The sequence below is a fragment of the Quercus suber genome, unplaced genomic scaffold (genome assembly GCF_002906115.3).
Source record: "Quercus suber isolate HL8 unplaced genomic scaffold, Cork oak 2.0 scaffold_96, whole genome shotgun sequence".
Lineage (NCBI taxonomy): Eukaryota > Viridiplantae > Streptophyta > Magnoliopsida > Fagales > Fagaceae > Quercus > Quercus suber.
This window is the reverse complement of record NW_027069561.1, coordinates 238,026-250,556: the sequence shown is the minus strand read 5'-3', so window position 1 is coordinate 250,556 and position 12,531 is coordinate 238,026. Positions and strand designations below refer to the sequence as shown.

Genomic DNA, 12,531 nt, shown 5'->3' with positions numbered 1-12,531 from the left:
GGCCTATTAGCTCAGCTGGTTAGAGCGTCGTGCTAATAACGCGAAGGTCGCAGGTTCGAGACCTGCATGGGCCAGTAAAATTTCTTTTACCCTAATTTCCCAACAAGCTCAAGGGTATTAACGTAAAATGACATTACTTTTAAATTCCACAACAATATTAGGGGCATTAATGTAAAATCACATTATTTTCATCTAATTCCCCAAAACCACATTATTTTCAAAAAATTCCCATAGCAAGGATAGGGATATTAACGTAAAATCACACTCTTTTCAAAAAACAAACAAAGCGCCCTCTGAAATTTCACTTCAGATTCAAACGCAACGGTCTCTCTCTCTCTCTCTGTGGCTGAAGAAAACATCAGATCTCCTCAATCTTTTAGGTACAATCGAAACCCCTAATTACTAGGGTTCGGGATAACAATCGTGTATAGATTTACATTTTTTGCCTAATTTTTATTTTTATTTTTTTAATTTTTTCGTACAAACCCTAATTTCATGAATCTTTTTTCATTTTAGCGAATTATGAACTTTTATAATAATTTAGATTTTAGCGAATTTTATTTATTTATTTTAAATTTTTTTTTGTTGCAAATTTCACTCGAAAATTTTCGATCAGGTTTAGAGAATTTGAAGGAATCAAGAAAAGGAGAATCGCTATGGTGACTGCGAAGGTACGGCACACTAACCCCTGTAATCGGATTCTTGATTCGTCCATTCATGTTTTTTATTTTTTTTTTATTTTTTACAAGACTTGTTTTCTTGACAATGTTAGGGGAAATTCGCTGCCGGTTTGAACCGTGTTGGCGATGATAGTCGCGCTTCCAAAAGTGGTACATTTTTCATTACATTCTCTTGTGTGTGTGTGGCGCGCTTCAACTTAGCAATTTGTTAAGTTTCTTTGAATTTTAATTTTAAGTTTTTTTTTGAATGTAGTGGGTGTTAGAAATTTGAAGGTTTATGTGGAAAGTGAAGCAGCTAAAGCTGATGCTGATAGCAAGTAAGTTTATGTGTGCATGCTATTTGTTATTAGATTATTAGTAATTTGAGGAAACGGAGGAGATAAAAGAAAAAAAAAATATGGGTTTTTAATATTTTTATGTTTTATGTTACTGCGGTTTCGATTCTACAAAACAAGAGGGTTAATTAAACTATGAAAGCCTAGCAGCTGTTCAGTACTTTTGTTTTGTTTGAGTGGACCCTGTTGGCAACAATGTAAGGTTTATCATTTCTATGCATATTGGCTGCTGTTGCTGACATAATTTGGTTTATCAAACTTAAATAGTTTTGTTGTACATCTATTTGTCTTAGATGAGGTTAGTTTCACACTTTTAGAATAAGAAAACAGCATAAAGCATAAAATTTACTTGTTCTTATTTTGTAGCATGAAACTCAGTTACTCTTAGTTTGGTTTTCTTGGCGACCAATCTGGGGGTAAGGGGAACTTGAATTTTCTTTACTTCTGTTTTTATTTATCTACTCTTGTTGTTTTCTCAGCGAAGGGAAATCTGTAATTGCTAGTAAAAGGGCTAATCTGACTAGTGTGCGGGTAATAATTCTTCAGTTCTTTCCTTGGTTGCTCTTAGTAGCAGTGTATAGAGAATATGGAAAATGTTGATGCTTTTATGAGTATAGAATTTTAAACTCATTCTTATTTCTTATCTGAAGGGTGTGAATAATATGGAGAAGAGCAAAGGCAAACTAATTAACTCTGGTAAGGCTCCTTAAATAGAGTAAATTTGTCAATGGAGCTTGAGTTATACTTTGAGAACTATTTTTAACAGTTTTAGACTGGCTTTTTCAGCAAGTACAAATGTCAGAAGAAAAGCACTTGCTGATGTCAGCAATGCCCAGGGAAACTCTTCAAGGAAGGCAGTGCCGGTTGGCCTCAAGCTTACGTGAGTATCTTTTCATTTTGAAAAAATTACCTTCTAATTTACTATTATTGTTCTTTCCTTTCTGTGGGGAGAAGAGGGGTTGTTGGGGGGAGAGAGTTTCTCATTGTGTGTTTTTTTTTTTTAAACTGAGAGTTAAAATCCTTGTAATTATATATGTCTGGATTATAAGTTGCTGCTTCCTGCCCCTTGAAATAATTTTTGATAGTACCCTTTTTTTTTGGAAAAAAAAAATTCAAAGAATAGGGAACAGAATGCTATTATAGGTTTTTAGCCTTTTTGGCTCTGGAACTAGTGGGTTCTAAAGCTACATGATCTATTGCATTGCAGGAAAAGTAAAAGTGAAAGAACATCTTTGCAACGGTATGTACTCCAAACCTTGATTAGCAGGCTTATAATCATTCATTTTCATCTACATGCATGTCAAAATGATATGTTCATAGTTCAGGATTTATATATCATAGCAGTCTTGATTATAAAAATGGTTTAGTAAAAGTAAATATTAGTACTATTCTTTAGTATTTTTTCATGGGTCTTTCTGTATCTTCTTTCGTCTTTTATTTTTTTGTTTTTTGTTTTTAGTTTCTACATGCTAGTAAATTTTTTTGATCAAGTACAACATTTGTTTTGTTTCTTTCTAGGGTTTCCATGGGTCCAGGTGGAAGGACTATAAATGTATCATCAAGGAAATCCTTTACGGTATAGAAACCAAAACCGATTGAAATAATTTTGTACTGATTCTTAGCTTCCTTTACAGTTTCATTGCATTGATCTTCTGCTTTTTTTGTCTCTTTTTATAATATATTTATTAGAAAGGTATAAAACATTCTAATCGATGATGCTGACTCATTTATTCTAATGGTATTGTACTTAATAAATGTTGCTAAAAAGTATCAAGATTTGTTGCTAGTATACCATTTCAATGAATGAAGGATGGAATAGGCCAATGAGCTCTAGCTCAAATGGAATTTCTGCTTCACACAAGAATGGCCAAATATGAGGGTGCGGGTTCAAAGCCCATTGGTGCATGCGTAATGCACTAATAAAAAATGATGAACAAAATATCTAATTAAAAAACTTGCTTAATTACTGCTTCATTTCTAAATGGTGAAAAAATGGTTTTAAAACTGCATCAGGTCCCCTTCTTAAAAAATTGCAAGTATCTAGAAATGATAAACTTAGAGAAGGTAATTGATAAATGAAACTCAAATTGGAGCATATTCTGATTTTTAGTTAATTCTTCTATTACTAGAAGTGCGTGCGCGCACTCACACACACACATATATTAAATAATGAGAAGTGATGATCTTGAAACAAGAGGGTAGGAAGAATCTCTTACAATAAAAAAAATGCACATCATAATTGGGAAGGGCAAAGTAAAAGAATGATTTCTCTTTATCTTTGGAATTTCCAGGTAATGGGTTTGGACTTAGTTTCCAAAATCTATTATTTGTAAGGATGCCCATGAAATTAAAGTCAATATGATAGCTTGGTAAAGTCAGCTGTTTTTCTGTTTCTAACACAACTTGTTGACTTATTTAAGAATAATGTTTCTAAGTTTACAAAAAACTCCTTTTTCTTCCTTGGTTATAATCATTTCTTAGTATATATTAGTAAATAACCCGAAGGGATAGCACAATCAACTAGTGACCATGCCTTATAAAGCAGAGGTCACTAGTGCAAATCTATCCTCCCTTCACTTGGGGCAAAAACTTACATATTAAGAAAAATATTAATCTCTCCTCCCTTCACATTATTATTTTTTTTTTTTGAATTCTTTTATTTTTTTCCTGCAAGAGATGCTGATAAAAAAAAAAAAAAAAAACCAAGATTAATTCCCGTTTTACGTCCTAAATGTAAGTCAAGGTGTTGGTTATGTACACACTTCCAAGAGAGGTGATTTGTTATCCTTTTTACTATTGTTATTTCTATGATTTGTATTACAATAGGCAGTTACTTGGTTTAAAAAATATTAAGTTTTAAACATTAGAAGGCCTCTTCAGATTCTTTCAGGAACAAGACCATGGGTCAAAGCTGTGATTCTGTTGTTACCAACGACAGGTATTTGTAACCCTGGTTTTTCTTTTCCCCCCTTTATATTGTTAGAATAAGCGCTCTCATTTGGAGGCTCTTTGCTGATGAGTGTTTTTAAACTTGTATGTGGCTCATGTCTTTTAGAACTTATATTTGTGGACATTCTATTCATGACACTTTCTTTTATTTATCAGGAGGACTATAAGAACTTCTCTTGTATCAAATAGGTATCCTTCAAATATTCTATGTTCTGTGTGACATGAATAAATCTTCTATTTGCCGTTGACACAATTTTTATTATCACTCTCTGCTTGAAGGAAGTCTTTACCGGTGCTAAAGAGAGTGACCCAGGCACAGACAAATATCCAAAAGGTAGTTGTGATTCTCCTCCTCCTCCTCCTCTCTCTCTCTCTTCTTTTCCTATTTTAAATAAAGATCTGGATTGCAGAGTTTTCTTCTGCTTTTTCTAATGATTTGTTTCTTTCTCCAGTTCTAGGTTCTTGTTGCTAAATATTTTTTCCTTTTCTTTTTTATATTGAATCTATTTCGCTTGCAGGAAAATGCTGAAAGTTCTGACAAGGGCAAAGAAATAAGTGGATATCCAGGTTAGCTATGCTGATTTGCCTAGTTCTTTACATGCAATGGCAAAGAGCTATACTGATCAGAATGTATTGTTGGCTTTAGTTAATCCTTTAGTTGGCCAGAACCTGTAGACATGATGCAGTCTACTGTGCATCATATGTATATCTTCTCTTAAATTAATTACAATGTTAAATTTTAGAAAATTGTTCATAAATGGGCCAGCTGTAATCATTTTATGCATTTATGCTCAACTAAATCTGCATTGATCTTTCTTTTTTCTTTTTTTGTCGTTAATAATTTTATTGCTGGGTTCAGTTCCTAAAGCTGGCAAGAAAGTAGCATCCCGGATAAACAATAGGAGCCATCTTTGGCAGAATCGAATGAGTGATGGCTTCCTAATAATGTGAGTAACAATGATACATACAAGCATTATTATCTCACAACCTGTTTAGATGTACTTGAAAATCTTTCCAATAATCTTGCTAGTTGTTCATTCAATTCTGCTTCTGCATAAATGAAATGGCAGTATGCTTGCCCTTAGTGTTCTAGTCTGCAAGGCTTGCACATGGCATGGGAGTGTATTTATATTTTTAATACTGCTAATTAAAGCATTTAAATCTACTGCACTTATATATTTGACCTTACACAAGCAGAAAATGTGATTCTAGCTTGACTTTGGATTCCCCAGTCATACTCTTTAGCTAAAACTATTCTGCATGGTGTTAATATATACATAGAGCATTTTTAAACCGTGAATATTTCACCTTATAATATGACTACTGTTCTCTTTCTTTGCCTATACTGATGGACGTGTGCTCAGAATCATTTTTTTTTCTTTTTCTTGTAGATGCCACATATGACTTTAAGCAATTTGTCTCTTTCCAAATTTTTAGAGAAAAGGAAATGTCACGCTGTTATGTAGAGTTTGGATTCTGTTTTTCTTTTTCCTTTCTCAGAAACAGGAACACAGAAACTTTACCTGCCTTTTCAACTTTAATAATCTCATTTTACTACTTTGTACTTGCAATTGTAAGCAAATATATTTAATATCACCTTTTCTTTTTCAGTTTCCAAGGATGGTTAACTGGATAAGGTTGAGATTTCTACATACTAATTTAATTTGCATGTATGATGCTAGGGGCAAAACTAATGCAGAGGCTCATGCATTGACAAGAAAATCTGTGAGGGTATGTGCATTTTTTTTTACATAGTTTAATTTTTTTTATAATTTTTATAAATTTTAATGATGCTCCATGTTGCTTTGATATTGGGCTTACATTAACTTTATCAATAATTACCAGAGAATCCAATTTTTGTTTCTTAAAAACCAATAGTATCAAAATTGATTAGTTTTTCATTACTAGATGTGTCAATATGTTTTATTAGTATCAACAATTTGATTCCCTTCTAATATTATTAATGATACAGCCAACTGTGAAGACCACACTCCAGGCTACCCTTGCGCAAAGGACTTTAAAATCCAAGAACATATTAAATATTAACAAGTCAACATCTGTTGCTACAATCTCCTCTAAGAACAAGGAGGAAGCAGTGACATCTTCTATTTCTAAGAATGCTGCAGTTGTGGTTCCACATGAAGCTACTCAAGGACAGCTTCCATCTGATGGTGCTGCAGTTGTGGTTCCACTTGAAGCTACTCAGGGACTGCTTCCATCTGATGGCAATGGCAACCCAAGTACTGTATCAGATGTCATTCCCAAGAAATCGAAACGGAGGAGATCTTATACATCTTTATTGATGGCAGGATCAAAGGTTGAGGCATACTATATTATATTTTAATGTAATGTATTTACCCATTTTTTGCGAATTTCAATTACAATTGGTCTTATCTTGCAGTTACTGGAGGGATGCGGTGAAGTTATGAAGCTAGAAAAGCTACCAAGTATTGATGACAATTGCAATCAACTAGAAGTTGCTGAATATGTTGATGAGATCTATCAGTACTATTGGGTTACAGAGGTGATGTATAATGTCTTCCTATCTATAGCTTTATTCTTCTACCAATTTATTTTATTTTATTTTTATTTATTCTGGTCAGGATAGTATTTCTGGTCAGGACAGTATGGTTAACAAACTTTTTACTTTATATTTCTCAAGTGTTGTAATGCAATAGCTTGGGAACTGATAAAGTAGAAAGAGGAATGAAATCAAAGGAATGGGATCCCAATCTACCAGGGATCTGTGGGTATCTACAGCAAATCCTTTCTTTTTTTAAAGTATGCCGGTGGCATATATTCTCAGTTTTAGTTTTTAATTATCTGTATCTTATGACAAGACAGTCAGATAAGAGGTTACTTGATTTATCACTCATATTTTTAAAGTTATGAAGAAAACAGATGGTAACTGGTACTCCCTCTGTTGCATTTTGTTTTGGCATCTTTAGAAATTCCAACTATTTCAGGAGACAGCTTTTAATACATTTTCTCTAAAATTAAAAGGTTTATCAATTTTCTAAATAATTCTTCTTATTATAAACTTAAATAAACAAATGGAAAAGGAGTATGACTTTTCAAACAATTTCTTTTGCTAGATCTTATCAAGAGAAGCTTTACACTTTCATGGTTGCCTTTAACAGGAGTAATGTGTTTGACTGACATGACATTATTCACTTTGTTTATGTTTAGTTAATGATTGTTAAGTTGTATTTTCTGTCAAGACATATGGGACCTGAAATCTTAGCTCTATGTTATTGTCTGAGTTTGGCATTCTAGCACTACTGTCCAAACCGGCTCAGCTTGATGATCTGCCTATATGCTAAATTGGCTTGACTGCAGGCACAGAATCCATCAATGGAAAATTACATGTCGATTCAGACAGACATTACAGCTCATATGCGGGGCATATTGATCAATTGGTTAATTGAGGTACATACCTTTTCTTCCAAAGCATTCTGATTACATTTTTTTTTTCTTTTTTCTCTCTTTTTGCTTTTCCCATAGTGGTTATCAATGCATTCTGATGATTTGCCCAATTCTTCAATGAAATTTTTATCACTCTTGTTACAGGTACACTTCAAATTTGATTTGATGCAAGAAACTCTATATCTCATGGTGACATTGTTAGACAGATATCTCTCACAAGCTTCAGTAAAGAAGAATGAAATGCAGTTGGTTGGTCTTACTGCACTCTTGCTAGCATCAAAATATGAAGACTTTTGGCATCCAAGGGTAAGTATTAATGAGTACAACTCACGTGCTTCTCATCACAACTTGTTTTAATGTCATTAGTTTTTTCCAATTTATATGCTTACCTGATTTGTGTGCTCCTTTCAATACAGGTCAAGGATTTAATCAGCATCTCAGCCGAGTCGTACACAAGAGATCAAATGCTTGCAATGGTATGCTAGTATCCACTCATGAGCATTATTTTACAAGTTCTTTTTCCTCTTTTCATTAGATTGTGGAGTATACAAACGAGGATGAATATGTTTACAGAGTTCATATGTCCAAATGATCCTTCTTTTCTGGGAATATATATAAAACGTTGCTGGTTACTTTTGCTGAATTTTTACTTTTTGTATAAAAACCATTATTGTGGATGATTTGTCAAAAAGCCATTTATAGTTGCACTTTTTATTGATTCTAACTAAGCACCTTGACTTTGCTCTTTGCTCTCCAGGAGAGGCTCATTCTTAAGCAATTGAAGTTTCGTCTTAATGTGGCTACTCCTTATGTGTTCATGTTAAGGTTTCTTAAGGCTGCTCAGTCAGACTCAAAGGTATTTTAGTAGCATTTAAAAGCCCACTCTACTAATTGCTAGTTAGTAAATGCTCAGATTTTGTTTAATCCTTGTTTAATCTCTGGACTAGATATGATTGCAATCCTCAATTTGTTTGCTGATTGTTTGTAACTCCTTGTGGAAATTGCTCACAGCTTGAACACCTGGCATTCTACCTCATCGAGCTCTGCTTAGTTGAACATGAATCTCTTAAGTTTAAGCCCTCGCTGCTATGTGCATCAGCTCTTTATGTTGCAAGGTGTACCCTGCACATGACTCCAGCTTGGACCCCTCTGCTTTGCAAACATGCACGCTATGAAGAGTCCCAACTCAGGTACTTTTTAAGATTCAGCACCTTCACTTTTGACTCCTTAGAATCTCAATTATGTTTATTTGATTGCTGCAGGGATTGCGCACAGATGATCATAAGATCCCATAAAGCTGCTGGAAAAGGACAGTTGAGAGTCTCATATGAGAAGTACATGAGGCCTGATCTCAGTGGTGCTGCAACAATAAAACCTTTAGATAGGCTTCCTCTTTGATTTGACTTGTGTGGATAGCTTCTCTCTGTAATTAGATCAGCAAAACCTAATGATACTGGAAAATATGCAGGTGAGATTTTCAGCTCAATTTGAATCTTTTGCATGACGTACCGCTTTTTATCACTTCCGTGCATCTCAAAAAGCGTTTTTGTTCTGAAAGTTATGCAGGAAGATCTACTTAATTTCATCCTTGAAGTATTATCTCATAGCAATTTTACAAAATTGAGGAAATAGACCTCCGCTGGTTGTTAATCTTGGACATTCTCCAAATTATTTCTTGGAAGCGCCTTGATTTGCCAGCTGCTGCTGCCCATGTATTGTGGTTGATATTTCTATTTTGTGTTCATGGTAAAATTGGTGTTGATTTTCATTACAGTTCACATATCAAGATACTTGTTGTAAGTTTGTATCTTGTGCTCTAGCCAAGTTACTTGTAACTTTGCATGTTGTACTCTAGCATTATCACCAATGCTAATCAATGAGACGTTATGCATTTCAGTTCCTTTTAGTACTGCCATTTTTTTTTTTTAATGAATTCCTTTTAAAAGTTTTGCGTACATAGCATTTTTACAAAAAATCATATGTGGTAAGTTGTTATTGGTTTTAATTTGAATTCAACACTTCAATTATTTTTTTCTTACTCGTAATAGTTAATACCAACCTACCACTTAAGATTTGTGATAATACTAAAATTGTATTTTCAATTGTACATTAAGTCCCGTCAACTTTTGACTAAACAAATATATATATATATATATATATATATTGAGTTAAGTTCAAGTTACACCTAGGGTCCGTTTGGATAGCACTTATTGTTGCTGAAAGTTGATAAAAACTGATTGTTGCTGAAAACACTGTAGCAAAATAATTTTTATGTGTGAATAATGTTGTGGGACCCACTTTAATATTAAAAATGACGTGAACAGGTGTGAACAGTGCGTGAACAGTACACGCACAGTACTTTTGTCCCAAAGTCAACAAATGCGGAAGAGAAAAAAAAAAAAAAAAAAAAAAAAAAGAGAAAACGCGAGAACAGAAACGTGCCGCAGCTTAACGCTGTATCCAAACTCAGTCCTAGTGGAATTCTAAGTAATATTATACTACTTAATTTTTTAATTGAATGTAAATTTTGACAAATCCACCGCTAGATTACATTATCTTTGTATATTTTTCATGTTTGCAAAATGTCAGGGTGTTCAAAGATTAATAGTCATGTCATCAATTAATTGTTTAAATTTAAATTTTTGTAGTTTAAAATAATGCATAAAAAATGAGTTTATGAATTGAATGGTAAATAACATTCAATTGACATAAAAATTAGCATGAATGTTAAGTGCATATAAAACATGTAATTAATGGTGGAATTTTACCATGTGTAACTTGAATCCAAGTTATATATATTTGTAAAATTTGTTTTTAAAACATGATTTCACAGTTAGAAATGGTGTTTTAAAACATGATTTTGTGAATAGGTTATTCTCCCAAATAATTTGTTTGCGACAATATCTTTATTAATTGTTAATAAAATAATGTTATTTTGCCAAGAAGCCCCAATGTATATCCTACGGATAAAATACTAATTAAAAGAACGGTTGAGAAGTAACGGGTTTGAGACTTGTCATTTAAACTATGAGAGCAAAACTAGTCTTCAAGTGCCTTAGATTTTCCAAAAAAAAAAAAAAAAAAAAAAAAAAGGAAAAAGAAAAAAGAAAAAATGAAGAAGAAAAAAGTGCTCTTAAATTAGTTTATTTATTGATTTAATTATTTAATAAAATGTGTCAAAATGTTATAAAAAAAAAACTCATAATAAATTGCATAAATTAAGTTAATGCCCTTGAATCTCAATTTTACTAATGAAATACTTTATTTTTAATAAAATATTTTTACCTAAATTACTAATGAAATGACAATTCCTTTCGCCGAGAGTTGAATGAACGATACTCCTTACTTAAACTTTGTGAGCATAATTGACATGTTAAATTGTTAATATCAAGTTCCACTCAATACCAACACAAATTAAACAAAACCTAAAGCAAATTATCCATTTTATTTTATTTTATATAAAGAAAATACTTGTCAAGCTTTTCATTTTATTCTTTCTTTTATTTCTTGTAAAAAATTATAGAATACAAAATTTCATATAAAACTTAAAAACTGAACTAAAGAGGGCTTTACGTTACCGTGATTATATATCAATTTCAATAGCACTTCAGCTTCAGTTTGGAAATGGCAGGAGGGTTGGAAGTCGGAGCAGTCTCATTCAATCGAGATGGATACATGCATACGCTCTAATTTTAGTATTAGTAAATTCTTAGCTATTCATGTAATAATGATCTAGGTTGTATAGACACTTTATTTGGGGTGCTGTATTCATGTCGTAACAGTATCCTATCTGCTGTATCATGTTATAATTTTTCAAAACTTACTAATGTTGCCATATCATGTTAGAATTTGACTAACTTATTATTTTACAAATTTGCATGCGCTCTAATTTTAGTATCAGTAAATTCTTGATTAATCATGTAATATAATGATAATTGTGCTGGGTGTGTGTGTTCAAAACATACATGGTTTTATCTTTCACTTTTTAGAAAGTCCCAAATTATGCCATCAGACATGAGCCAAACTGTTGTTGTACAAGTTTCATTTACTGCCTGACTTTCTCTGAGTTTTATCACTTTTATGTGACCATTGCTCAATCATGAACCACCACACCACCCCTTTTAACTGGCATGCCTTCATGGCTGGGCAACAATGGCTTTATAGATCCTTTAAGTGTTGAATTCTGTACCATCCTATTGTAGGTTCTACTTTGAAAGTGGTGATATTGTAGGGAAATTCTGTTTTAAACTGTAATTGTAGAATTGAATTTTATACCTCCTTTTGATGGACTGATGTGCTGTGTACACATTACTTACAACGAATGCCTCTAGGACACATAAAGCTACTTCAACCAAAATATGGTGGAATATTATGTCAGCCCTTAAATTTGTCGATGATGGAGTTAAAACTGTATAAGCTTACTGGTAGTAAGCTCATTATGCTATACTCGTACGGCACTACTATTTCTTATACAACGTTCACATGCTTTTCAATTCTAACATAACAAAACTAAATTGTACATCTTTTACTAAATAAATTAAAGAGTAATGTTAGAATAAGTTCTTTTTAGTTTCTTCCTCTTGCACCTTTAATTTTAACGGCGATCAATAAATTTGAGTTATAGATGTGTAAAATATAAAAGTAGAAAATATTTGGAACTAGGTTTTCTTTGTTGTTAAGTTTTAAATTGTTTTTCAGTATATATAGTTAATTGAGAATTTGAGATTCAAAATATTAAATTCATTATAGTACTTAAAGAAATAACTAAATATGGGAGATTTAATTAAAAAATAATGATATTACTTGAAAGAATAAGAAAGAGATAGATGACGTGGCTACTCTAACAAATACACATTGGCTTTGCTCTCCTGGAAAAGACTTATTCTTAAGCCATTGAAGTTTCGTCTTAATGTGGTTACTCCTTGTGTTTTTATGTTAAGGTTAATTTCTTAAGGCTGCTCAGTCAGACTCAAAGGTATTTAGTAGCTTTTACAAGTCTGCTCTACTAATTGTTAGTTAGAAAATAAAAGAATGTGTGTTTAGTCTGGAGTCTGGACTAGATATGCTTGCAATTCTAAATTGCCGATTGTATCTCTTTGTGAAAATTGCTCCCAGCTTGAAAACCTGACATTCTACCTCAT

The 12,531-nt window shown here is 32.6% G+C and overlaps 2 protein-coding genes and 1 non-coding gene across 4 annotated transcripts; all 3 read left to right on the top strand.

The window, feature by feature from the left end:
- Nucleotides 1–74, top strand: TRNAI-AAU (transfer RNA isoleucine (anticodon AAU)). Its single transcript has one exon. It is a non-coding gene; the product is annotated as a tRNA-Ile (tRNA).
- Nucleotides 75–265: 191 nt separating this feature from the next.
- Nucleotides 266–2,597, top strand: LOC136068030 (uncharacterized). The gene is made up of 9 exons (XM_065774651.1): nt 266–380; nt 617–671; nt 773–830; nt 934–997; nt 1,495–1,546; nt 1,666–1,711; nt 1,802–1,895; nt 2,223–2,255; nt 2,534–2,597. Exons 2-9 carry the CDS (start codon nt 657–659, stop codon nt 2,595–2,597), a joined length of 426 nt encoding a protein of 141 aa, XP_065630723.1. The 5' UTR covers nt 266–380; nt 617–656.
- Nucleotides 2,598–3,750: 1,153 nt separating this feature from the next.
- On the top strand, nt 3,751–9,296 carry LOC112008724 (putative cyclin-B3-1). Of its 2 annotated transcripts, none has more exons than XM_065774667.1 (16): nt 3,751–3,788; nt 3,896–3,953; nt 4,121–4,153; nt 4,244–4,298; nt 4,483–4,531; nt 4,824–4,911; nt 5,647–5,695; nt 5,937–6,281; nt 6,366–6,488; nt 7,304–7,393; nt 7,535–7,696; nt 7,807–7,866; nt 8,148–8,246; nt 8,402–8,580; nt 8,653–8,858; nt 8,957–9,296. In XM_065774667.1, exons 2-15 carry the CDS (start codon nt 3,916–3,918, stop codon nt 8,786–8,788), a joined length of 1,506 nt encoding a protein of 501 aa, XP_065630739.1. In that variant the 5' UTR covers nt 3,751–3,788; nt 3,896–3,915; the 3' UTR covers nt 8,789–8,858; nt 8,957–9,296. The 2 variants fall into 2 exon arrangements, with proteins under 2 accessions (XP_065630739.1, XP_023896824.2); XM_024041056.2 differs by having other exon boundaries at nt 8,949–9,296.
- The last annotated feature ends 3,235 nt before the right edge of the window (nt 9,297–12,531 follow it).